Source organism: Lagopus leucura, unplaced genomic scaffold (assembly GCF_019238085.1).
Source record: "Lagopus leucura isolate 7727_CA_CO unplaced genomic scaffold, USGS_WTPT01 Super-Scaffold_1, whole genome shotgun sequence".
Lineage (NCBI taxonomy): Eukaryota > Metazoa > Chordata > Aves > Galliformes > Phasianidae > Lagopus > Lagopus leucura.
In genome coordinates this window covers 27,139,740-27,167,130 of record NW_024962250.1, presented here as the reverse complement: position 1 = coordinate 27,167,130, position 27,391 = coordinate 27,139,740, and the positions used below count along the sequence as shown (strand labels likewise).

The 27,391-nt window shown below is 40.7% G+C and overlaps 1 protein-coding gene across 3 annotated transcripts in view; it reads left to right on the top strand.

Moving 5' to 3' along the window:
- Positions 1-1,690: 1,690 nt before the first annotated feature.
- The window catches only part of TTC7B (tetratricopeptide repeat domain 7B), a 124,138-nt gene continuing 98,437 nt past the window's right edge, over positions 1,691-27,391 (top strand). For all 3 annotated transcript variants that reach the window (XM_042865153.1, XM_042865143.1, XM_042865134.1), the window contains exons 1-3: positions 1,691-1,866; positions 20,741-20,895; positions 21,972-22,140. In XM_042865153.1, coding sequence (XP_042721087.1) covers positions 1,746-1,866; positions 20,741-20,895; positions 21,972-22,140 — 445 coding nt within the window. In that variant the 5' untranslated portion in view covers positions 1,691-1,745. The remainder of the gene's footprint in view (positions 1,867-20,740; positions 20,896-21,971; positions 22,141-27,391) is intronic.

Genomic DNA, 27,391 nt, shown 5'->3' with positions numbered 1-27,391 from the left:
GTTTCACTTCTTTAAATTTGAAGTCTATGCTGCTTGAATTTGAACTGAAGCCTGCAAGTACTGTAACAGCAACTTGGGGAAAAGCCAGATAATATCTGAATTCTTTGTTATTACATTTTCAATAGCACTGGGAGTTAAAAGTAAATTAGCGGAAACACTGAGAAGAGCATTTGTTGCTACCTGGCATAGAGTTTTGAGAGCCGTCGTCTTTCAGCTGATGATAAAAACAAACAAACAAACAAAAACCAGCAAACACCTGTTCCTAGTATTTGTGACACACACACTAATGAGGGAATATTACAGAAATTTTGCTTTGTGGATAGCAGCTCTACCAATGCCCACAGGTGAGTTGCATTTACATTTAGATGAAGTATTTATATAAAGATGGCTGGTGATGGTACTATTCCCCAAGAGTTTGAAGATTATAACTTGTGGGGTTTGGGAAACAGTATTAAGGACAGGAGTTGACCTGTTCTCACAATAGCAGTGTAAAGTTTGCTTGACTTTGAGTTTCATGTATGATCTTGATGTTTCTGAAGTCTAAAATGCATTAGATCCAGAGCGATACAGTGTTTACAGCAGCACTGCACCCAGCCTGTGCTTTGAATGTCTGAGCCAGTAAGCGGTCCTCACAAGCTGAGGTGAATGCATATGCGTGCCCTTCTTTTTGTGGGTAAAGAGAATAAACTGTACAAGTCTGCACTTGGATGTGGAGACATCTAAATAATTTAAATTGGTTGCGTCTAGTGCCTTAGATTGCCCTGCATACTGTGTAACTGGTTCTTCTAAAAGTGGGGTCTCTATCCTTATTTTGGGAAATATAAATGGCAATTGGCAAGAATAATCTTCAGTGCAGTCTTTGTGGTTTTGCTGCATGTTCCAGTACAAATCAGTCGAGACTGTTCTTCTGAGGTCTGTGTAAGTCTACAGAACTGCTGTGTCCTGTAGGTGAGGTAACATTTGATGCAGATGCATGGTATTTATTCAACTTGTTTTGCGGCTGTTTTGGTTCCACTCAGATGATGCAATGCATTCCTTCTGTTAGAAAGTAGGGGACAGCATGCACGTGGTCCGGGCTTTTGTTATACGTGTGCTGCTGTACCCCCTGCTTTTTGGGCTTGAAGAGGTGAGCAGCCACTTGGGGAGGCTGGGCTGAGGTCCGCCTCTGTGTAACTGGGTGTGAAGGCGTGGATCAAGCACCTGAGACAGCCAGAGCGTGGAGCGAGCAGTGTCTGTGTGGAAGTGACTAACATATCTTCCAAGGCCCTGAGGTAGACAGATGAGAAATTGCGAGGTAGGGAGGACCACTCAAGACAAAAATTGATCTATGTATTATGGAACAGCCTAGGAAACAGGAGCAGTGTGTGTTCGCGTACGGTAGTAGGTGAACAGGTGAGACCGCCGGGTCCCCCCTTTTCTCCACGCGTGCCCGGGCTCCGTTCCCCGGGCTGTCATGGCGCCCGGCCCGCGTCCGCCCGCAACGCGCTCCGCCGGCCCCGGCCGCCTCCTGAGGCCGCGGCCCCGCGCGGGAGCTGCGAGGCGGGGCTCGGCTCTGTTCCTGCTGCCGCCGGCAGGTGGCGCCGCCGGCGAGGAGCGCGGCGCTGGCCGCGGCCCTCGAGTTCCGCCGCTCCCGGCGCACAGGCGCCCGGTGCCGCCGCCGTCCTTTCCCCGCCTCCGCCGCCGCCTCCTTCCCGCCCGCTCCCGCCGCCGCGGCCCCTTCCCCGCCGGGACCTATCGGTCCGGCCATGGCCACCAAGAAGGCGGGCTCGCGGCTGGAGACGGAGATCGAGCGGTGCCGCTCGGAGTGCCAGTGGGAGCGGATCCCCGAGCTTGTCAAGCAGCTCTCGGCCAAGCTCATCGCTAACGGTGCGGGGCCGGGCGGCGGCGGGCGGGCAGGGCCGGGCGGAGCGGGGCGGCGGGGCGGCAGGCCGCGGCGGAGGGCCCGCGGCGGGGACGCCAGCGCCGGGTTCGGCAGGTGCAGCCGGCGTGGGGCCTGCGGGTACCGGGGAGCGGCGGGGGCTCGGGGCCGGCCGCGGGTGCTACGAGAGCCGCCCTCCACCGTCGGTCGTGCTGGCGGCGTGGCCATCCGGTTCCCAGCGGCGGGATCCGCGCTAGGCGTGCGGGCTGCGGGCGCACATGTTGCCGGTGTGCGTGACGCCCCGCGTGCCCTTCTACCTGTGATTCCTGCGCTGCTGTGCGTGGCCGTAAGTAGCGCGTCTTACGGAGGATTCCGCTCCCGCGCTAAAAAGCGAAGCCTCGGCAGTGCGGTGCCTCTTCGTTTTGTTTCTCGTTAAAAACTGTGAATGACTTGCTTGGTCCTTTGTTTTGTATACATACATCGCTTTTAAATGCTCGGATAAAGGAGGTGAAAAGCTGCTTTTCCTTCTGAGATGTGGGAATGGATAGCGAACTGGGAGATGTTCTTCTCTTTGGCTGCAGTTCCTGAGCTTGTTTCGTTCTGTGCTTGGGAAAAGACGTGGGGATGATGGCATCTGAGCTCACTCGGCTGAGGGTGTTGGGCCTGAGGATGTTTTTAAGGAGAAGTCAGGTCTGGGGTGACAGATCCTAGTGTGGCTGCAGTGCTGCTAACAGGAGAGAGGGTGGGCTAAGAGCTGGTGGCATCGTGGGCGGCTGCAGGGGCTTCATTCATGTGTGCAGGCAGAGGGAAAGCGGTGTGGTTTGGGTCTGTGGAAATGTGGATTGAAAAGCAGAAGTCTGAATCAAAATAAAAGGGAGGAGAGAGAATTTAAGGCTGATGGATTGCGAGTAGATGGACTTACGTACATTGGCCTTAGAAACAACTGAGTGATGATCCTGAAATACGATAGTATTATACTGGTTAAAAATAAGCATGAGGTGAAAGGTGTTATGTTTAGTTTAAGAACGTGCATTGTTCAGTTGTGTGGACTACTTACAGATTGGTTCAAGTAAGGATGTGCTTATTGGCTGCCTGGATGAGAAGAGCATCTCCGGTTTAAGACACATGAAGATATCTCAGACAGGTAGGGACAGATGGGCAGAGGATATCACTGGCAGTTTTCAGTTTATCTGACCTGAGTGCTTCTTACTCAGCAGAAGCACATCAGAGAAGATGAAATTACTGTACACTTCAGTGAGTATCTTGTTATGGTACCTTCCAGATTCTGAACCAGTTAAAGTACATAGGATTAGAGCATTTTCTGGTATTTAAAGCATACAAAAGTATCATCTGTGTATTTCCTCTCTTTCTGGTAGCATAGAAATGATTGTATCAATATCCAAGGTTTCCAAATTCTAGTTAAATGAGAGAAATGCCCATGGTAAGTTAAGTGATAACAATGCTCTTCTTCTAATGGAGTAAGGCAGAAAGAGTATTTAATGAAAAGAATTTAATGAAGTATGTGCCTTTGCTGTTGAGGGTATCTAAATCTGCAGGTCTATGGGCTGGGTCTGGGTGTAGCTAATAGGCTGAAGGCCAAAGTTATCAGCTGGAGACACTAGAGAGAGGCAGGGCCTCTGTTCCACCTGTGGAGATGCACGAACTGAAAGATGTTTTGATGCACATCCTGAGAACTTCACTTACTCCTTCTGCAGCAACACTCAGTTTTGCAAATCGGCTGGGGCCTGGTAGCAGAAGATGCTTTTGGCTAAACAGAGAACAGTTTGCTGTAAGAAGGTTGTGAACAAGAAAGAAAGGAACAGAGGGCAAGGAGTTTTCATTCTGTCGTTATATTTTTTATTGTGTGTGATTGGCTCTTGCTTTGGGATGCTGGAGCATTTGAATGGGCTGTGAGTATTTCTGGGAACAGTGCTGACTGCTGTTGGACACAGAGGAAGGATCTTTTGGGGAAGCTGTCTTATAATCCCTTTGTTCCTATGCTGTTTCAACAGAGTAGTCTGTTAATTCTTTACTCCTCCCGTTTGGAAACTGACCATTTGTGGGTGAGAGAACTGGACAGAAATGTGACGAGACCACATTATTATTTGGACTGTCTCACATGGGCTCAGTGTTTTTCCCATATCAAGCCCTCTTGAAGCCTGCAACCTATTAAGGAAGAAATAACCGTGGCAGCTCCCAGGGTGAAGCTTGTGTGTATGCATTAGGCATTGTTGTGGAGAAGTGTGGTGCAGTATTTTGAGTGGGCTTAATTATTGCCTTGGTGGTTCTGCTCTGTGCTACCAATAGCTCTTATCTCCTCTTAAAACTGGGGGTTCGAAGCCAGTGGTTCAAACGTAAATGACAGCTTATGTAGGAATTCAGTTGCACAAAAATGGCACTTACTGGAACTATTTTTTGTACCTGGATTATTTCTGAAAGGCTTTATAAACTTTCAGAGAGCTTTCTGATAAACAAGGAAGATAAATGTTAATGGAGTCATCACTGCCTTTGGTATTCCATAAGTAATAGTTGCAGCTTGGATCGTAGAAAATGCTCTATGACTAGCATTGGTTTTACACAAGGATAAATAGATGAAAGAAAAGTCTTTAACCTCACTCAGAATTGTTGGGCACGGAGCCAGTTTGTACTACATTTCTCCTCATCAGGTCCGGGACTCAGCAGCAGTAATAACGCTCATGCTGTGTAACACAAATCTGTCTGAGCTCTTGCTTCATCAGCACACTCAGGAAAGGTCAGGCAGAACTGTGAGTTGAGGTGGGTTCTCCCTGGCTGACAGCAGGCACCCACCCAGCATCTCTGCAGCTCCCTTCCTTAGGGGAGCTGAGGCAGACCATAGGATAAATGGAAAAAGATAAGGATGTTGTGTACAAATTTCTACTGTGGGCAAAACAGTCTTGATTTGGGGAAAATTAATTTGTTGGTTAAAATAGATTCGTCAGTGATAAACAGAAACTCAGACCCTGTAAGAAAACTTTTCCTCCTGCCTTTTCCCAGGCTCAGCACAGTTGGTGGGGGCAGTTCCTCTCTGCTCTTCCTTCCCATGTTTCTTCTTTGCCCAGGTGCAGGCAGAGCCCTTCAGGGAGGCATCTGCTTCAGCTGGGGCTTCCCACAGACTGCAGCCCTTAGGGGCACATCTTCCTGCTCCATGTTCTGGCTGAGCTGCAGTGACATCTGCTCTGGCACCTGGAATACCTCCTCCTACTGTGACCTTGGTGTTCCCTCTGCTGATTCTTGCTCTTTCTGTTCCCTTGTCTTTGTTGGTTTACTTGTTGGTTGTTTTTGGTGTTTGTTTTTTTTTTTTTCTCTTCCTGAGTACGTTTTCCCAGAGATGCTGCCCGCTTGTCCTGCAGTGGGTCCACTGGTCCCAGCTGTGTCTGGCCTCCTCCCACAGGGGCCAGCCCTGCAGTCCCTGTGCTGCCAGCACCTTGCCACCTGCACCCCATGTAAAGGGATTTATAAAGCTTGCAGCAGCTGCCATAGAAATCACTGTGCTGCTCTCAAGCTGACAGAGGTGAGGCAGTGGGCTGGCTGTGGGCTGCTTGGTTGTATCAAAGATGCCTGTCTTCAAAGTCCACATCCTGAATGTGACTTATTGAATGGAATGGAAACAAACCCCAAGTTGCTAGAAATAAAATGGAAAGTAGTTTTCACTAAGGAAGCTTTGTGTGTGTTCCCCAGTAGTTTAACTAAGTGGAAAAAAGAAAAAGGTCTTTCTAAGAAAGTGACCTAAACTTTGTTGAGTTTTGCCTGCCGTAGCAAATAAACAGGATGGTGGTGAAGTGCTATGCTGAGAGTTAGCAAAAGCTCCAAGTATGCAATTGCTTGTTCTCAGGTTATTGGAGTAAACAAAATAGTACGTGTTGAACACCTCGTATTATTCAGAATGTATTTTTAAATGTGCCCACAATTGGAAGGCATCAGCTATGCAAATCTTTTCTATTTGAGACCAATCTGAACGGGCTACTTATTAAATAGAGGTCTTAGCATATAGGAGAAACATGCACAACTTTGTCTTGCTAAATTTGATTGGCATCAAAACCTCGATTGTATGCATGAAGTGCAGTATGCTGTAAGGGACTTTTTTTTTTTTAATTGAAAAACTTATTTTTTAAGAGATCTTTAAACTTGCTGTTCTCAGATATTGGGAAATAAGATTTATGAAATACCAGTGATGATTCTTTTTCAGTAAATTCAGTGCAACGTGTTGATCTTATAGGTGTATTTTATTGCAGAATTCATGTTGATGAGGACTTGTTTTTGTTTGTTTTGGGTGTTTTTTTGTTTTTTAACTTGTGCAGTATTTTTAGTGAAATTGCTGTGACCTTCATGGTTCTGGGAATTGGGGTTGTCAGATTGCCTGGGATGTGGTGGAGTTCAAATGTTAATTTTGGAAATTGGTGGTCACATTTCCAAGCTGCTTTAAGTCACAAATGTGTGATGAAACAGTCGCATCTGAAGGGAAGTGGCTGCGATGGGCATCTGCATCTTTTAGGCTGCAGCTGCTCAGGGTGTTCTCAGAACATCAGTGCTCAAATATTTGCTTTCCTTCCTTTGAAACGCAGTGAGGAAACCTTGGGTCGGTTCAGAGGCAAGCTGAATGGATGAAATAAATAATCTGTGAATGAGCAGCAGTGCTTCCGGCCGTGTAGTGTTGCAGCAGTCAGAACGTGACCTTGCTCAAGTTCAGTGAGATCTGTATCTAAAAAGGCGCCGAGGAGGTGAATTTATGACGTTCAAGTGAGGGAGAGTGATGTACATCTGCAGAAACCTTCACTGATGCGAAATGCTGCATTTCTGTAGTGGGAGAGAGCATGCCCCAGGAGTTTGTTGATCTATATGCTACCAAGAGCATTGTGACATTGACCATGAAAATAGAACATTACCTATAGCTACAAGTTTGCTGATGGAAATACACCAACCTTTTAATGTGCTGCTTGCTTGCTTGCCGTTGAATTTACTATCTTACTCCTCCATTTTCTTTGATTTGTTTGTTTTTTTTTCTCTACCTTTTGTTCTTGGCAGCTTGTTTCTGTCGTTTGTCTTTCTTCCCCTTTAGGCTTGCAGAGTAAGGGAGCAGAGAGGAGTTAGGAGCAGAGTGACTGAAAGTAAAGGTCAAGAAGTATTTTTCTTGTTTATTCTTTGCTTGTCACTTTCTGTGCTTTTTCTTTCTAGATCTAAGATCCAAATAAGAACTAACAGAAGAAACATCTTACCAGTTTTCATTTGTTTTGCTCTCTTGTAAAATGTAAGACCTCAGATATATGTTTAAAGCTTATCCTCACAGTAACTCAGGGTTTTCTAAACCTCTTAGGACTCTTGCCCTACTTAGGTGTTTATCAAATTTGTTTGCGTGTTTTGTACATACAGTTTGAAAGCAGTTTATGCATGCAAAGCTTTCTGAAGAGGTCTGCGCCTCTCACGGAGAAGCTTGCAGAGCGCAGTGTGATATGCCTTCTGCTTTCCCACACAATGCACTCCTCTTGTATTCTCTGCTGTATTTACAGAACAAACATTCTAAGGACACATTTTTCTGAATGAAGAGTAAATGTGGCAGCACTTAGATGTGTTGCCTTATTTTTGACAGACAGCTTTGTTTCTTCAGATAGCCAGAGGTGTTACAACAGCACGGGTGATGATGTAGACCTGCTGCTTGTATTCCAAACGGCTTATCATCTGGAAGAGAAAGTGCTGGCCTAGGCAGCCCGATTTCACAAGTAGCCAAGCTGGTCTAACACCTTAGTGCTGCTGCTGGAGGAGTTCTTCCTGCTTTGCACCTTCCCGGTGCCGTTTCTCCTCTTACGTGTTTGTGTCTCTCCCTTGTGTTGGAGAACAGCAGAGGTGGCACTTACTGTGCTGGGCCAGCAGAAAGCCATCTGCCCTGGTCTGGTTTAGCTCCTGGCTGCTTGAGCTGAGCCACCTCTAGGGGCCTGCCGAGGGTAGTAGCCGGTGGAAAAGGATGGCAGCTGCAGCCAGCAACGGGCCGAGCAGAGGGAGAGGTTTTCCTCTTGACCACTGCACTGCCAGTGGTCTTTCCATTGTGTGGAAGTGCAAAATTGGTCTGAATGGAGTCAACTTGATGCTGCTGGGTGTGCAGAGCTAGTTGCCGTTTGTGTTGATCTGTAAGAGATTACGTGTATTACACATGTAACTGAGAAACATCCTTTATCACTACTAGCCTTGGGTTAGCTACGCTGTTTCTTTAAAAGTTATAAGAAAGCTTGACTCTGTGTGTTAAAGCTGCCACAGATGCCTTTTAGTTAACCTCAAGGGTTAAAGTTTAGCTTAACTTTTCAATAGAAAAGTAAGTATATTAGCAGAAACTCTTGGTCATCAACACCACTTCTATTTGAAATTTATGTGTATGGTGGTAGAAAGTGGGTCAGAAGATCCTTAACCATGCCAAATCTGGGCTGTTCCTCCATCCCCCATATCTGTCTTGTATGTAAGCAGATTTAAAAATTCAGTGGTAACATTCTCTGCAGTTTTGTCTGCATTGAACACTATTTAATTGGTGATCTAATCAGGAGCGATTGGATACAACAACCAGATAAAAAGCAGTGTGGCAGGATGTCTGTGAATTGGAGGATGTCTGGTGGCGCAACATTTGTTGGTGGCAAAACCTTTAATCATTAGTTTTTGCTGTTGACTTTTTGTCTTTTTTTTCTGTCAGCACACCTGTGACAGTAAGCTACTCTGATTAGAGATGTTATCAGTTACTCTCTTGCTTCAGGACATGCTGCAAGAGTTTCTGCAGCCTGCTAATGATATATGAATTATAAAATCCATAAAATCTATGATACTGTAGCAGGAAGAAAGCTTTTACGTTAAGCACTCAGTTGTTACTAAGTTTGTCACCCACTGTAGTATTCTGAAGATATGGCATGTTAACAGAGATTAAACAAAAATTCTAGTTTTGAGGCAGCTGCTCTTCCACAGCTGATGTTTCTGCTATGTAACATGTAAAAGGTGATGAAGGAAAGGAAGAGTTTTGAGCAGTGTGCTTGTATGTCTGCAAAAGAGAGGATCAGGACTTGATTATAGCATATAATCAAGGGGGTTGTTTTTCATAATGAAGGTAGGTCTTCATCTGCACTGAAAGAAAAGAGGAAATAAGAGAGGACTTTCATGGGACAGTATTTGCAAGATTAAGTAACTGAAGAGTTGTCTTTTTACCTATAATCAGAAATTGCACTTAATTCTGTTTGTCTAGCTGCCTCAGCTCTCTGGGTTAGAGCTTCCACTTGATCAGAGGGAAGTCTCTTTACCAGAATGGGGAGAAATATTTTGCATTAATCAAGGCTTTAAGGGGTTTGTTTTAGAGCCAGATTGAGGGAGAAGCAAAAATAAGAGACAAAAAACTTTAAAACAGCGGACAGAATTTTAAAAAGTTGCGACAAGATGCTTTTTGTCTTAAAAGTTGTAATTATTTATCTGAGACAAGCATCTCTGATAGTGACAAGCACAGGTTATAAACTTCCAAATATTGAAGCTTCCCTGATGGGCCACGTGGGGTGGAAAGAGGACAAGATGAGGCTGCTTTCTGTGGTTGTCTGGCATGGTAGGTGGTGAAGAACTGTCTCATCTCCCGTAGTGGGTAGCAGAGGCTCATCTTTGTGCTTTTGACTGAGCTTTGGGCATTGGATCAACCTCTGGAAGAAAAGCACCCCGCTTCTGGCCTGGCAACTAACATGACTAACATGGAGAGATGGCCAGGCACTGAAGAAGCAAGATCCCTAACTGATGAGGTTTAGGAGTAAGGAAATGAGCTTGATGGATGCAAAGCTGGGTAGAGTCAGGATCTCCTCTATCTTTTCATTCTTCTTTTTTGTCAGCTACTTTTTTTCCTTGACTTGAGAGAACAGAAGCTGAATTATGTTGTTGTCATCTCAGATTTGCTGCCACGTAGCTGTTTTGTAGAGCATGGATGAAGGGACTCTGCCACTGTGACATGGTCTGGTTTTGCTGTCCATTTAAGTATTCCCAAGGGTCTTCTCCTGCTTAGGAGCAACAGGAAAAGTGGCTTCTCCTTTAAGACAAAATATGACAAGAAGCAAGATGAAAAGGAATTTCTATCTGCCACGATATATGCTTTTCCTGTTTTCCAAGTCCTTCTTTGATTGCCTTTGTAAGCTAAACTAAATATAAGTAGGAAAAAGCTATTTTTAAAATCATTTTCCCTTGGTATGATTCCTAGAAGAAAATCTGCAATCAAATACAGACACATACTTTCTTTTCCCAGTTAAACACACAAAGATCATAATCATGATGGTGAAAGTCCTGCTTGCCATACTTCTTGCTCCCACATCTTGGATACAACCTATGTTATCTTTTCTTCTTCTCTGGAGTGTGTTTAAAGAAGGGCAGTGAAGCTGTGCTGGGTCTGGAGCCCAAGTTTTATGAGGAGCGGCTGAGGGAACTGGAATTGTTCAATCTGCAGAAGATGAGGCTTGGGGGAGGCCTTATCACTCTACAACTCCCTGAAAGGAGGTTGTGGCGAGGTGGGGGTTGGCCTCATCTTCCAGGTAACAGCGATAGGAGCAGCAATAGCTGCGCAGAGAGGTGGTGGAGTCATTGAACCTGGGGGTGTTTAAGGAAAGAGTAGCTGTTGTACTGAGGAACGTGTTTTAGTTGGGAAATATTGGTGGTAGGTGGACAGTTGGACTAGATGATCTTAGAGGTCTTTTCCAAACTTTGTGATTCCTGATTCTATGAGTCTTAGCTTTGTGTTGCACTTGATTGAATGGGCCAAGTTTAATTTAAGTATTCCACACGTATCAATAATCTAGATGATGAATTGTGGTTGTCCTGGTTTGATATTCACTGTTCTGATAATCTTAATACTTCACAAAACCTGAGACCCAGAATTCTTTTTTAAATGGCAGAAAAATAACGTAGTTTGAAATTGTTGAAGTTTTTCTAATGTGTGCCCTCGTGTTTGTGGTAGTGTTGCTGTAGGAGAAAACTTGCTTAATTTGTAAGCGTGTGTACAAATACTCTAGGATTTTGTGATATTTTTCTTCAAGTTTGGGATGTCAAAGAAGATAATTGCATAGATGCTGTAGAACAGCACAGTAGAAGGGTTCCATTCTCCCTGTGCTTTAGAGTCAGAGGAATGAGTTACCGTGTATAATGAAAGGTGCTAATGCATAGAATTAAATGTCTTTGAACAGCTGACAGTGTATATTGTGCTTCTGGTTTCCATGTGTGTAAGGCTGACCAGATGAAATCCCACTGGATTCTGCTTCGGATCAGCTGCATTTAGCCAGTATAACCTCCAGAGGCCCCTTCCCTCCTCAGTCATCTGATGGTTCTGTGAATCCTTACTACCTAAGATTCAGTGATAAAATTAAAAGTAGCACATTTGTGTCTACATGTTATTTTACATACATTTTCTTTAATGTAAACCTTCATATAAATGCAACATTTAGCATTCAGTTTAATGTATGTAACTGCTGGTTAGAGTTACCTGTATGGGTACGTGAGACTTGCTAACATTCCTTGTCAGGTACGGCCATTGCTTTATGGGCTACATAGGTCACAAACAGAACAAATGTCTTTAAGTGTATGGTCAATTATATTCAGAAACATGAGTTTTATGCCACTTCTGCTAGGTGAACATGAAATCAGCTCTGGATCCAACATTTCCAGATCCTCCTCTTTGGAAGAAAGCTCCATTTCAGAGTGGTCTTCTTAATAAACATACTCTGAGATGTCATGAGATTTTTCTTCAGCTGTTCTTACAGAAACTTTGCTCAGAGAAAGCTGGAAATCTCACACATGTTCTCGTTACCCCTTTGGTGCCTTATTCACCTACTTTTTTACACCTTTTTCTTTTTTCCCATTTTTGGCATTCTGGAGTGAAGAGTTGAGGTGGTGTTCTCCCCCCCTTCTTTCTTGCTCTGTTTTGACAACTCCCCACTTCATCTAGTTGATCTCCCCTATTTCGGTGTCTTCATTTTCAACTAATGATAACGGTGATCTTTCAATTTCAACACATTCAGATAATTAATTATTCTGTTTAAGAGTCTGAAATATGTTATCTGAAACACTGGAGATTTTGTTGGGAAGAAGGTGAAATGATGCAATATGCTTTAGATTTGTTATCTGCTTACTTACAAGGAAAGATTAATTCCTGCTTGGCTGGTCACCTCAGATTCTGTAGCTAGTTTGCTCTGTTTTCTATTCCTAAATACCTTCTATTCAAATTCATATCCTCAGGGTTTGAGTTTGAGCCTCTTTGCTTAAATCTTTGTAGCAAGAGATTTTATCTTAATTCTGCACATTTTTCTTGCAGCTGCATAGTTTAGAAGATGGTGAAACGATACTAAAAATACTTCTTTTAAACAATGATCATTTGGCATCTAAAAAAGAAAACACTCATTCTTGGTTGTTTCCTGCCCCATGCTCTATCTGGCTTTAGATGTTGAGCTTTGTAAGGTGTAACTATTTTTGTTAGCACAGGATTGTGGATCTTGGGGGTGTTCCACAGCAGTTCACTGCAGATGTTGAGGTGTGGAGGAATGTTGTGTGCAAAGAGCCTTGATACCAGGAGCTTGGCTACTGATGACCTCTGCCAGAGGGGGTTGGCAATTGCAAGGGGCACTTCCTTGTGCTATTAAAAATACAACTGAAGTAAAATAATTATTGTGTCCTTCTAAATTTTATGTTTTCTGCATGAGTATTAAGAACAGTTTAGAAGACACGAAAATAGTAGTTGTGTGGCCTAGATAACGTTGTTTGTTTTTTTTTTAATCTAAGACTAGTGAACTACCACAGGAGAAGTAATAGTTTAACAAAGCAGTTATTTACTACCCAGTAGAACAACAGGTAGCAGATTGATTCATTATATTGGAAGCACTTAATCATTCACTATTTTTATCTTGGCATACTGCGGAATTAAGAACAATGTTTAAGTCACCTGTTGGAAAAGGATTCTGCAGGCAAGAGAAACAGCTCCTGTTCTGTATTCAGTTCTTGTTCCAACTGTTACTGTTTGAGCTGTGTTCAGTGCAGCCATTCTTTACATTTTCTCCTAAATGTACTCGTAGAAAGGAATTTAGCAAGAGGAGTTCCTGCCACATAGCCCGCTTACAGCCCCTCTGTTCTTTAGCAAACACCTTGAGGTTATGGTAGCATTCTTCAGAAGACTGATTGTGTTTTATATTTTATCATGTAATTCAGTGGAATGCTGAAGATAGACATAGCAAGTCTTAAACTAACAGCAGTAAGTATTCTTCATCGTCCATGATCCAGGATAAATGAAGAATACCCCTTATAATTCTGTTTTCTTTTCTGTAAATGCTTTGGATCTTGTTATAAGAACAAGAATTATGTTATGATAAGAATTCTCCTTCAAAAAGTAAATGGTAAAACTCAAATTACAGAGCAGCTGCCATGATATTTTTAGCTACTGCCTTACAAAGATATTTTAGTGTTGTTTTGTTCTCCTGTCTTTATGCCAGCCTTTATTCTTGTTTTTGAGGTGGTCAAGGTCAATATGTATTACAGAAAGGGATAACTGTGCTCACACAAGGTTCTTCTCAAGATGCTTTGTATGAGCATATCTGAGCTGAAAGAAAACAGTTGGCTTGTCTAGAAGCATTCAGATTTTTTGCTTTTCCTTTCTGTGTTAACAAGCATGGATTATTTTACCGAAAGCATCCTTCAGTTTGACTTGGATTTCTGAGGTGTTCAGACTTGTCTCTCATTATAATAGACTTGTTTTTGGACAGGTTCCCTAGGGCAGCAGGCACAGCCCCAAGCTGCCAGAGTTCAAGCAGAGTCTCAACAATGCTCTCAGACGTAGAGTTTGAATTTTGGGTGATGCTGTATGGAGCCAAGCTTGGACTCGGTGATCCTCGTTGGTCCCATCCCTTCCAACTCAGGACATTCTATATTCTGTAGTTATAGCAGAGGATTTCATATTAGAAAAGTGGGTAGTATCAGTAATTCTGTAGGGGGCAATCTGGGCCATCCTTCCTCACTGAGGAAATGTTCTGCTTTCAACTGTGATGCATAGTGTGATTATTATTGATGGACTCTTTATCAGAAAAATGTATGAATATCCTCCTTTGATTTTATATTGATCTATAAGTATCTCAGTTTTCTGAAAGTGACAAACCAGTTTCAGTATATGAAAACCCTTTACAAACAGGTTTTCCTTCTGAGACAAACCTACTTAGATGAAACAAGGCTATGCTTCAAGGTGTGTAATATCTTTTTGCAGTTTAATTGTTAATGATGTGTTTCATAGAAGAATGTAATCTAGATAACTCATTGTGCTGAAAGATAAACCAAGCTTTTCCTCAAACTTTACTTACATTATTTCAGGATTACTTAAGGATTATTCAAAACTGATTGAAATCACCCTGCTAGAGCTATGGTATAACAGTAAATGGTTTGTTTTAGAAATGTCCATCTAATTGGAACTTGGAACCTTCTTGGTGCTTTTAATAATCTTTCTTATTTGCACGGAACAGTTGACAGGTCTCAAGCTAATGCTTTGTCAATAGGGCCTTCTTTCAGACCTACTTTAGTTTAAAAATTTACTGCCAGTTTCTCACCCTGAATCACTGACTTAACAAATGAGTGTCTCAATTAAAACGAAGTCCTTCTTTGCAGTGTTTTTTATGATTTGCATTCTGTGATGAGTGGTCTTCTCATGTTAGTCATCAGCAACTGTGCACGTGGAACAGTTCTGTGATGAAAGCCAGTCTGACAGTCACTGCTCCTCTCATGTTCGATAGCAATGGTACAGGGAAAGGGGGGTGTTGTGCCATATGTGGATGACCTGGAATAACAGTTTCTGTTTTGATGCTTAATCAGATCTATGTATAAGTTGCAGCTGTTGTTTTCTCCTCTCCCATCTTTCCTGTGAAAGAAAGCATGTGTAATTTGTGTTGCTGCAGTGTGACTATCTCTAGCTAGCATATGGATTGTTAGCTTCCTTAACTTGCACCAGTGATGGGAACAAAATATCTGGGTATTGTAGACTACTTTGATTCCCATGTTCAGGTGTCGGGATGGTTTCTGAGTATACACCAGCATGAAGGCTTAAGGCTTTAAGGCTTTGGTCTTGCTTGTCTCTTGTTAGAGATGGCACTTTTTGAAAAGACATTTTCAGAGAGAAGAAACTGAGGGTAGAGGGGCTAGCGTGGGAAAAGGAGAAGGGATAGAAAGAGGGGTGCTAAATTAAATTTTCTAGAGGCAACACAGAATCACAGAATGACCTGGGTTGGAAGGCACCTTCAAGATCATCTAGTTCCAACCTGCCTGTCACAGTCAGAGATTAGACCAGATTGCCCAGAGCCTCATCCAGCCAGGCTTTGAACACCTCCAGGAGTGGGGCATCCACAGCTACTCTGGGCAGCCTATGTCAGCACCTCACCACCCTCTGAGTGAAGAATTTTTTTTCTTCAGGTTCTGGAAGGCTGCTATGAGGTCTCTCTGGAGCCTTTTCTTCACCAGACTCAACACCCCCATCTTCCTCAGCTCATATTTGAAGTCAAGGTGTTTCAGGCCTCTGATTATCTTTGTGGCCTTCTCTGAACCCCAACGGGTCCACGTCCTTTGTGTGCTGGTGGCCCCACAGCTGCATGCAGTACTGCAGGTGGGATCTCACAAAGGTGGAGCGGAGCGGTACAATCTCCTGCCTTCCCCTGCTGATCACACTGCCTTTGTTGCTGCCCAGGATACATGTGGCTTTCTGGTCTGCAAGTGCACATTGCCAGCTAATGTTGAGCCTCTCATCAACCAACACTTCAAGTCCTTTAGTAACAGGGATGGCTTCAGTGCTATATAAGAATCCTCATGCCTCCGGGAATGCATTTTTCTCATGTAGCAGGAAAAGGTTTTTTTTTTCTTTCTTTAATGTCTAACTCTTCTTCAAGTTGTCTACTAATCAATCTAATGTAACCTTTCAAAACTAGTTGTTTCACATGCTTCAATGACAATTTCACAATTTGTATGAACAAAATATCTCGTCCAGCTCTTGTATGGTTTTCCCATGTGGGGTTATCTTTTTTTTTATTATTATTATTTTTATTTTATTTTTAATAGCCTGTCCTTCCACGAAGAAACTGTTGTATTTGACCTAAAGAAATGCATGTGATGGGAGGGTAGGCCAGGACTATTGAGACGTGCTAAAAAGGAATGCATACAGGAGGGAAGTCCAAGTTTCTTCTTTGGCATTTTACATTATACAAGTAATTCTTGTACTTGAAGTGTTGAAGAATGTCAATGGTTGACCTTACTGTTTTGATAGATATAAATCAGGGAGAAATTATCTACTTAAGTATCAACCTTTTAAAGCTTAAACATTTTGACATGTTTGTATCCACTTTTTAGCCACTACTTTGCTTTAAAAATACAATTAAGCAGAATTCATCCCAGTTGTTCCTCTTCAAAGTAGGATGTTATTGTGCTGACATCAAGTATTATTTTCAAGTCCCACTCTTACTTTTTCTTCCCCTTTTGAAGCGTCAAGAGGCTCATAAACAGAAATTGTGTACTGAGTGAGAGCACTCGGGAGTATTCCAAATATTATTAGTAAAATGCCTTTGCTGAAAGGACTTTTCAGTGCCTATTCTTTGCGAGGCAAATAGTTGCATCCTGCTCTGAGGAATGGTTCTGTGGGTTTGGAGTGATCTCTGTGTCCCTTTCATACAGCTGATTAGATTCTTTACACCAAATTCTAACCCGAACTGAAGAATTGCTACGTAAAAGCAGTTAACTTTTCTGTGCAAGCAGTTTACATGCTTTGATTTCCAGTGAGCTGGAGCAGGTAGAGAAGGTTCAGTCTTCCAGAATGGGATGTGAAATCTATCTGAGCAGGGTAATAATAGGCATAATACCTGATTTATTTTTAATTTGTTTATAGTAATGCAGTGGGCACTGCTAATGAAATGTGGAATTTAGTATGAGACTGTAACAAAGGGGATTTGATATGAGATGTCAGATCTAGATTGGGTGCATTTCATATCTTGCAACTTGAAAGTGAAGCTGTGCAACCCAAGCTATTGATATTTATCAGCTGCACTAAGATTCATGTCTGAAGGAAAAGCAAGAACATGCAGAAAACAAATCAAACTATAACAAAGTAGTGGCTGAGTGTCTTTAAAGAAAGTAAAACAATCTTATTTAGGTGTTAGTCAATATTTCTGTATAGATAGTGAAGTAATTAGAAACGTGTGCACTTGCGGAGCAACGTTCTTACTGGGATTAGAGATGTGATGGGTTAGGTGTGATTTCCTGCACTGGGAGAAGCTCAGAGACATTGCCAGTGTATTAATGAGTTTGAAAGGGAAATGCAATGCTTAGCTGAGGATGAAACTGGTAAGAGATATAAAGAGCAACAAGGAGGTCTTAGTTTGAGTATGGTAGCGGTAAAAGGAAGATCAGTGTTTTGGTGTTCTGTGGGGTTTGGAAACCAAATGACAAAATGGATGCCCATGGTACCCTTATGCTGCTATCTGTACTGATGAGGCTGGTTCCTCAAGCAGTGGTAGAGGCTCACATGCAGCTTGGGGAAATGTAGTGTTTCCCTGTTAGTCACTTGTGACACCATGTCTGGAATTCTGCATCTAGCTTTGGGCTTCCCAGAATGAAAAGAATGTTGGTATAGTGGAGTGAGTACACCAGTATGACAGGATGGAGTGCATGGCCTTTGAGAACAGCTGAGAGCCAATTTTACTAAATCTTAGAAAGCTAAAAGGGGACCCTTCTGCTGTCATCTCTCCTTCACCCCTTGACTATGAGGTGTAGCCTATTCTCAGAATTGCACAGCGAAATGTAAATTGCTTCAAAAATTCCTGGACGTGCACTGGTAACTCTGAATTTATGGGAACAATCTGTGTCCTTCTCTACTTTTATTTCTTCAGGGGATTTCAAACTTAAGGTATAGTTTATCAGAAGAAACTTCAAATCATAGGAGCTTTGATTGCTTGTCATATTAAAAATAGCAACTGTGCAAAATGCAGATAGGAGAAGTGTAGTGCGGAACTATGATCTGAATAAGGTAAAGTTTGCCTTCAGTGTTGTGTGCTCTAGGCTGTATGTAAAATACTGTAGTGTACAAATAGTCTTTACATTTCTCAGAACTTACATTTGACAAATTGACATTTTTTGTTTTGCTTTCTTAAACTGTCCTTAAGTATCAGATGTTTTAAATGAAAACCTTTTCAGTCAGGATTTGTGAAGTGGTGAACTTCTCTGTCATGTCACAGAAATTGTATGCTGGACTTTCAGATGCATGTCAAACCGTCAGTTGCTTGTTAGTACAGCTGAACAGCTATAAATTTTGCCATATGAGCATTGAATAGGCACATAAAAGCTTTCTTTTAGTTGGCCATTTGTAGCTAATGCAGTTTTATTATTATCTTGTAGGTATATTGTTGAATAACACTGTTTGCTTTGGGCTGGGAATCGGGTGCCTTTAATACTTATTTGAAAGATACTGAGTGCCACTGCTTTGTCGAGTGTTTCCATAGTAATGATGCTCCAGGGAAATATTTCACTTTTTCATTCTTTATCTTCTAAGAGACCGACATTTTCGATAGGGTAAGTCAAAGCTGTGTGCAGAGGGCCTCGTCATTGTGAGGGCAAATTGAAGGGGGAGGAGCACAGTTTAGGCAAAACGGAACACTTGAGAAGGTATAAAGGTGTTCTTAAAAGAAATATAGATTAAAGCATGACACTTTAAATTACTTGATGCAGTCTGGTCTAAAGATGAGATGTCCACCAAAATTATCAGGAGAAACTCTGTAGTGGGCAGAGGAAGGGAATTGTTACTGCAAACCTGAGTCGTGAGTCTGGCAACTGTTCTGAAAACCTGAAAACTAAGCAGGCTGATAACCAGGCTGCATACATGGCTTGTCTCATCTTCATCTGGAAGCTGAGATCTTTCCATTCTGCAGTACTGTTTGAACAATTAAACATGAGTGGGTATAGTTTAGAACACATAAATGTCCAGATCACCATGGATATAATTACCAGAACATCAGATTGAAATTGTAAATGGAAAAATAACAAATCCCTTGATACCTCTGCTATTTGGTTGGTCTCTTAAGCTCTCTTGGTGACATTTAGAAATTTTAGATTTAAAAATCAGCAGCAAACTCGAGTTTTCATGGAAATTTTTTTCTAGACTTTTGTCTTTTCAGTTGATAAGCCATTACAGGACAGAACTGATCTTTGTAGCTTACTGTATAATGGCGCTGTACATAGGGCACATATAGTAGTCCAACAGGCACAGTACTGAGACATGCTGTACTTAAATACAAGCTAATGTTGATGCATTTATACTTGCTGAAGGAAGGTTTTTCTCTGATATATTAACACCAAGTTGTGCTTATCTCGGCCTTTCCATGCCTTCCTATAGCCTCTAAGGATAGTGCTAAAGGGCATGGGCTGTCAGCAGTTTCCTGATTGCCAGCATTTTGCCTTCTCCCTTTTAAAAAATCTATTTTACTTATTTATTTTGAGTTCATATTTGAGTATGCAAACATTGTTTGCAAGACATGATGTGATATTTTCAAGTCCTGAATAGTAAGGTGATGATGTTTCTAGCTCTCTTTTCACTAAAAGAACTATTGAATGTGTTTCAGTAAAATAAGTTTAATCATCCTGGATAGGCATGAGGTAGAGGATGACAATTTTCTTGAATTTCAGTATTATAGACTGTCTCCAGAAGTGGTGGTATGCCTCTTAAGGAACTGAGAAAGATGAGAAATAGAAAGGTGTGAGATGGCTGGAGCCTTAACAAGATCTGGTTAACAGCCATATTCTTACAGCCCAGGTGTGAAATAATGAGCAGAGACATCCTGGGTGACATTCCTTTAAGGTGGTGAGACCTCACCTGGAGTCCTGCATCCGGTTGTGGAATCCTCAGTACAGGAGAGGAGTGGATCAGTTGGAGTGCGTCCAGAGGAGGGCGACAGAAATGATCCAAGTGATGGGACACCTCTCCTATAAAGACAGGCTGAAAGAGCTGGGGCCGTTCAGCCTGGAGAAGGATTTGAGGTGACCTGATATTGGCCTATCAATATCTAAAAGAGAGCTGTAAAAAGGAAGGAGACAGACTTCTCAGCTGGGTCTGTTGTGACGGGACAAGGAGAAATGGTTTCAAACTAAAAGAATTTGATTTTAAGAGATTTGGATTAGATTGGAGATTAGACCGTTTATAAGAAAAATGTTTTTTTACAATAAGGGTAATGAAGAACTGGCACAGATTGCACAGAGAGGTAGTGGATGCCCTGTCCCTCAAGACATTTAAGGTCAGGCTGGATTGGGCTCTGAGCAACTTGATCTAGATGTAGGTGTTCCTGTTCATTGCAGGGGAGTTGGACTAGGTGACCTGTAAGGGTTCATTCCAAATCAGATGATTATTGGATTCTATGACATGCAGTATGCAACTTGTGTCAAAAAATAATCCTTTATCTTTGTGTTCATACTTGTGAAACCACAACAGGCATTTTATGAAACAGGATTTTTCATTGAAATGAGTATTAGAAATGAATTTTTACAAATTCAGAATGCTACAGTATCCACAAGGCTTTTGAAATACATGTTGTTTTTAAAATAAGAAGAGTACTGGCTTCAGATTAATGCTCTAGTTCATTATACCTTAGAACATAAGAGACTTTAATCTACAATAGCAGGCATGTAATAGATAAACTGAAAAGTAAAATGATGTACCCACTTGATATGTTAAATCTAAGTAGTTGACTCTATGCCTGTTTTAGTTTGTATTTAAAATTCAGGTCTGGAAATTTTCAGTGGAGGCAATGGTAACTACACAGAAATATTAGTGAAATAAAATGATTTCTAAAATTTCATGTTGTTATTTTTTAAAATTTATTTCAGATGACATGGCAGAACTTCTTCTTGGAGAGTCCAAACTGGAACAGTTTTTGAAGGAAAATGCTCTTAAGCAGAGCAGTAGTCCGCGGGGCCCCCGGCCAAAGCTAACTGAGGTCAGGAAGCATCTAACAGCAGCACTTGATAGAGGAAACCTAAAGGTAAGTTGGTTAGAACTTGAAATTGACTGGGTTATGTTGCTGAGTATAGAGAAAAACACAGAAAATTCTTGTTTCTTGTTTTATTGTTACTCCCATCATTGGTGCTGTGCTATTTTGTGCCTCTTTCTTCATGGATCTTTGTTCACATACGTTCTTTGCCTTCTTTCATTAGAAGAACAGGAAAATTCTCAATGACTTCTTGAAGGCTTACATGAAGAACTTGCAGATTGTTTTGTGGAAGTTTTACCTGGAGTGCATAACTAAATCATTCTTTGCAGTAATTTAAATGTTATAAATATGAAATATTTCACTAATTTCTTTAACAGTCTCATAAGTACTCAGGAAAGATTTCTTAAGTTATGTTTGTGGAGAAAAGTAAAGTTAATACTTGAGAGGAATAATTATGCCACTTTTTAAAAAATATTCTTAACATGTCAATTATTGCTGTAACTACTCTATTGCTTGGCATTTCTATATTCATGGCTATCTCTTGAGAGATGAGAACCTTGCTTTACAGTCATCTCTAACTTCCTATTTTGTGTTTTCTGTGATGCCTGGGAGAGTTATTTTCTTTTCCTTTTTTCTTCCATTCTTCCATGAATCCTTTTCTGAATACCTTCCTTCTACCTTGGCACTCTGGAACTGTGCAAATTATGTTAATATGTAGGCTGTAGAGCACACTTTAAGTTTTGACACTATGTTGTGCTTATGGTGCTGAAACCATTGGAGAGGTTGTAATGATAAACTGCTTTTAAATAGTTTTGTTACCTGGCAAAGCTGGAACTTACCAGGGAGGTATTTCTCTTGCACATGTGAGTAAGTATATGACTGTGTAAAATGTCTGATAATGCTTTTCAGTAGCTTGATGGAGTATTACTAAATGACTTCAACCTCTGCTTCAAGATTCCCTAATATTACATGGAGTTAGAATTCTGGTGGGATTTTGCTCTCTTGAGGAAAAATCTACTTGAGGTTTTCATGGTGAATATATGCCGAAAACAGGCCAAATAACTGTCAGGAATAATTCGATGTGCTTGGATCGGGAATAAAAACTTTCTTATTCCTATTGCTTCTAGCCAGAATTCTTACAAGAGGCTAACCTACTTATGGCCAAATTGAACTATGTGGAAGGTGACTACAAGGAAGCTCTGAACACATATGCCAGAGTTGGAGTTGATGATTTGCAGCTAGCTGCTGTGCCACCATATAGGTTACGGATGATTGCTGAAGCATACTCTACTAAAGGTAAGATTACTCTTTCCAATACAATAAAGTGGAACAAGTATTTAAGAAGTTAATCTGTATCTTGTCCAAAGTTAAAGAAATTACTAGCGTATGTATCATTAACACAGTGGTTGAGTGCTGTATTTGCAGATGAGTAAGAGAATAGTTTAGCTCCTTTAATCTGATCAGAGTTTGTCTAGGTTGACAAGACTCTCACCTCTATGAAGATTTCCATTTTAACTGCTGTCACCCCATCAATTTTTTAGATGTGCATTTCAAAGTCTTTGAATATCTGAATGCCAAAATAACTGTAACAATAAACTAGAATTATTGTCACTGTTCCTGAAAATTAAGGGTTAAAAAAGTGATGCAGTTTTGCAATTGTTATGGTCAGAATTGGAGAACCTTGATTCACAATGCTTTTTAGGTGAATGTTGGAATTTCTAGGTTACAGTAAGCTAATTCATAAAATTAGTCATAACATGATAAAAGGACTTAAAACAATTTTTGTTCTGCAGTTTAACTCTAGAAACTTTGAGGATTGAATATATTTAAAAATAATTCAAAAAGTGAAGTGTATTTTTTCCTTTTTGAAGAATCCAGGATAATGAAAATTGTAATGCTGCTCTGATGTCTGAAGGTGGCAGTACCTCTTCAGTTTAGAAAACTCGTTGGAGGGCTGTGAGTTCTGTGCTTAGAGGAAAGTGGCAGTTTGTGCACCGTGGGTTTATGAGAATTTTCTGTGTCTAAATGTTTGCCTTGGTCTGCCATGTTTAATTGGGTTTTATAAGTGCATATACTTTTTGTTACGGTGGATGGAGTGTCAGAGTCAACAAATAAATTAGGAGAGGCTTCAGTAGCATTCACTGTTAAATGGTTAAGGTTTGATTCTAACACCCTTGGAAGGCATTGACTGTTTTCACGGGGAGTGGAAAGGAAAGAGTATGGGGATTTTTTACATGTGTTGTAAGCCTGCCCATCTGCAAGGATTTGTGTTGGATTTGTCACGTTTTTCTTATGAAAATTTCTTTCATTTGATTAACTTCATGCGCATAAATTTGCTTGTATTTCCAAAGAATTCAATGCCAATAATTTAACAAAGTTTTTTTTCCCAGGGTTCAACTCTTTTGGCTCTGTTTTATTTAACTTCATGAAAATACAGAACAATTGAAGCAATTTGCCGAAAGGAAGGGTATTATACAATTTATTTGATGAAAAATTAATTTATTAGAAAATAGTAAGAGTGATTTCTTGCCTTAATTTCTTCTCTACACTGGAATGTTTTTCTTGGTTCATCTTTTAAGGAAAGAAAAGGAGAAAGAAAAGCATGTCTGCTGCCTAGATATGCTTTTTATTTTACTGCTTCTGATTTCAAGTTTTCTACTTAAACACTGCAGTCTGTGATATCAAGCATGATCTAATCTTGATCAGACTTCATTAGTTTGGTCCTTTATACTAGGTGCCTGGTTACCAGCTTACCTGGGCAAACCTGGTGACTATTGCTTTTCTGTTGTTCTGTTCATGTCTAGAAGTGCTGCTTGTTTTTTTTCTTTTCTGTTTCCAGTTTGAATGGATGATTAATGAAACATAATATCCCTCCAAACAGGTTGTAAGTCATTTCCTGTGTGTTCTAGAAAAAGATTGAAGTCGCAGAGCAGTCTTAAATTCCGTATTCAATATCTAGAAATACTTAGAGTAATTAACAGCTCAATAGTGTACATAATTAGCAGTAGTATGGTTAATTTTCCTCTTCTTTTCTTCCTCCCCTGAAATTTCATTATTCTCCTTGTAAGACTGGACTATAAAAAATTTCAGTCTGAAGAACCTCTTCAGAGGTCACTGGAGGTTTGTAGTTACTTCACAATTAAATACAAATTATTCTTGTGGGGACTTTGTGCTTCACTGCAATTTGTATTTGTGTTTGCAGGTTTAAGGATAACCTGAATATGCAAAGAGAAAAAGTTCTCTAAGCTTTTAGTTTTTATTTCTGTGGCAGTCATGGACCGATTCCTGTTATTTCCAAGAAGTAGGGAACTGCTCATGTGCACACATCAGCCTGACTGCACAGCTCAGTGCAGCGGCCTGCAGACTGGCAGTACCAAAGCCTGCTTCAGTTGCCTCATGTCAATCCACCTGTGGGCAAACCCAGCACATCTGGATGTGCGGCCAACAGGAGATATGTATCCTATCTTATAGTGGTCTGCGTATGACTGAAAACTGACGGTAGTTTTTAATTGCCCTATTAACAATTTTTTTCTTACTTTTAGATAGGACCACCACAAATGCTTGTCTTCTTGCTCTGATCTTTCCTCTCTGTAACAGAGGTGACCAGTTGAGTGAGGTGCCTGAGCAGAAATGTTGTTTATTCTTCTGCAACTTTGACAAGGTGCTTAAATGAGAATGTAACTCTGTAACCCTAGACAGTTTAGTCTCCTGACTTGCTTTGCACCTGTGCAATCTTACCCTTGCTCTGTACATATGAAGTATGTTTTTCAATTCTTCACAGCAAAGGATGATTCAGTGTATGTGTATGAATGAAATGAAGTGCAAAAACAAGCCCGAGGTCAAATTCGAGATGAGTTTTGTTGGAGCTTTATCTACAGGTTGCTGGAAAGAAGGGGAAGAGGAAGAACTGTAGTACTGTTTGTGGGGAGAGGAACAGAATTGGAACATGGCAGGAGAAGTGAGGTCTCTAAGAGTTTGCTGAACTGTGGAGTGTATGTATTCGTGTGTGTTTGTATACACAGATATTTGAGGGGTTACACGTGCTTAAATGTGCATATATTTGTTTCTTCTGTCAGAAAGTAAGATATGGGAAAAAAATATTGGAAGAGTTCTTACTGCCACTTCAATCTCTCCAAAGTAAGTGTGTCTGAATGTATTATCCGTAAAAGTTGTTTGATTGTTTCCTTGTTTGTTTTGCAAACTTCATGGAAAAATGTTCATTAAATTACAATATTTTTCATTGGCAAATTCTGGATCTTTGTCCAGAATATGAAATTTATTGTCTCTGCATGCCTGCAGTCTTCAACTTGAATTAATTCTGTCGTTAAGCACAATTTAGTTCTTCAGAAGCAGTCTGCTGGCTGTGATGCATTCACAAAGGTTTCCTCAAAACTTTTATTACAAAAATGAATTACATATGCATAAATATTCTTAAAAGAATGCCTTTAAGTCTCAGTGCTATATTTAGCTTTAGCACAAGACATTGTATCTAGTAGGAATATAAGCAAGAGGCGTAATACTGAGAAAGCCAGAAACGGCGTTCAAATCCAGCAAGATTAAAATATTGTTATTCTTTTCTTGACAATGTGTAAGTAGTGATATACTGTTTCACAGCTTCCAGAGAAACCATCTCATTAGATTTCTCAAAATCAGTGTAAGATTTCAACAAAATTATGAGAAAAATCCTATTGAATGACCTTTGAAATCTTTTCTGTTTTCTATAGTGTTGGGTTCTTTCCAACCCTGCACCATGCAGTTTCATGAACTTGTGAACGAGAGGCCTCAGTGCACAAGTGATGTTGCAAAGTGCCTGGCTTTCACTTCTACAAGGGAAAATGCTCAGAATTGCTAGTGTGGTGATGAAGTAAATCTTGACTAGAGGAAAGATGGAAGAGGGATCTGATGAGAAGTTATCTGTTTTTGTGTCTGTTAAAACAGGACTAGCCAAGTGAGTATAGCATAGCTTTAGAAACCTGATTAGTATAGGTCAGGATTCAGGTCTGCACTCTGTATGTATGTGTATCAGGTGTTGTATTGGAATAGCTGCAGTATCAAAACTATGACTTTATTAAGACATGATTTGCTTAGATTCAGTGACTGACTTAAAGTCACCAGGGGGGCCATTTTTGAATGTTGTATAAAAGATAGGAATGAAAAGATGGAGCTTTCCAAACCTCTGTTACAGGAGTTTAATTTTGTCTCTTCATTATCATTTGTTTACTTTCTTCACTAGATCAATTTAATTGGCAGTAGTACATTTTGAGACAGAGGAAAATCTTAACATATAAAGAATTAAAATAAGAGAAACTTTGAATCCATAAAGAAGAAACTGAAGATTGTATAGGTGTGTCCTTTTTCATCTTGCTTTTTTAGGTTAGGTTGTGTATCTAACTCCAGCTTTCCCTACCATGCTTTCCTTAAAAGATGAACCAGAAGAAAATTGGTGTAACTCTATTATCACATGGAAGCATATATTTTTAGAATCCATTTCATTAATGACTGAAGCTAATATTCTCCTAGGGATCTCCTATGGTCTCTGGGATCAGGACAATTAAGTTTGTGCAAGTTTTCAGCAGTGTATGAATGAGGTAACATACTGGAAAGAGCACATAGGCTTTATTCAAATACTGTGTGTGGCAATTTCTTCTGTGTTTCTAAGCAATTTTTGTTTGCTTATGGAAGCAGGGATGAGATGCTTGCATAGTGGGATATTGTGTTACTTTGGGGAGGTGCAGCTTGTCAGTGGCGCTCAAATAAAAAATATATATTTAACTGGGAAATCAGCGTATTGAAGTCTTAGGTAACATGATTCTTGTGCTGCTGAGTAACTAAAGATGGCTGAAAAATGAATTTACAGTACTTGGTTTTGCACGTCAGTGAATCTTTCTACAGATGCTCAAAGACAAACATAGCAATTTATGAGTCTGATGCTTCTTCCAGTTTTCAACTCTGCAAACTTTTGATTTTAGTTAAGAAATGGCGTTCATAGTTACTATATTGTCATTGAATAGTAGGGTACTACAGGTATTCTACAGTACAGTACAGGTCAATACTACAGTACTGACAAGAGAGTTGTGTTACATTACAGCTACGTTCTTGTTAAGTATGTGAGAGATGTTATACAAGTTAGAATGTGACATTATAGGATTGTAGCCCTATTGCTGCTTATATTTATATATATGTATTTATATTTAGATGATGTGTGTTGAGTAAGGTGAGGCTGTCTTTACTGCTGCTGACCCATATTCAAATTTAATGTTGCATTTACCAAGTTTGGCTGGCTATTAATTAGTTCTACTTACAGAAATGTGGCGTTACTCATTAGGTTCATCAGAAGTGTCAGGTGCATGTGAATTGCTACTTTGCAGTTAGCAAAAGATGCTGTGCTGATCTTTAATTGTATACGATTGTAATGAGGTCATGTACGTTGTTAGCCTATTTCAGCAGACACTGAGAAGCTCTTTGTGGAAGAATGCTAAATGAAAGTTTTAGTTATTATGCCAGAGATCCCTAGCCTCCTTAGGCAATGTGTCAGGAACTCAGCTTC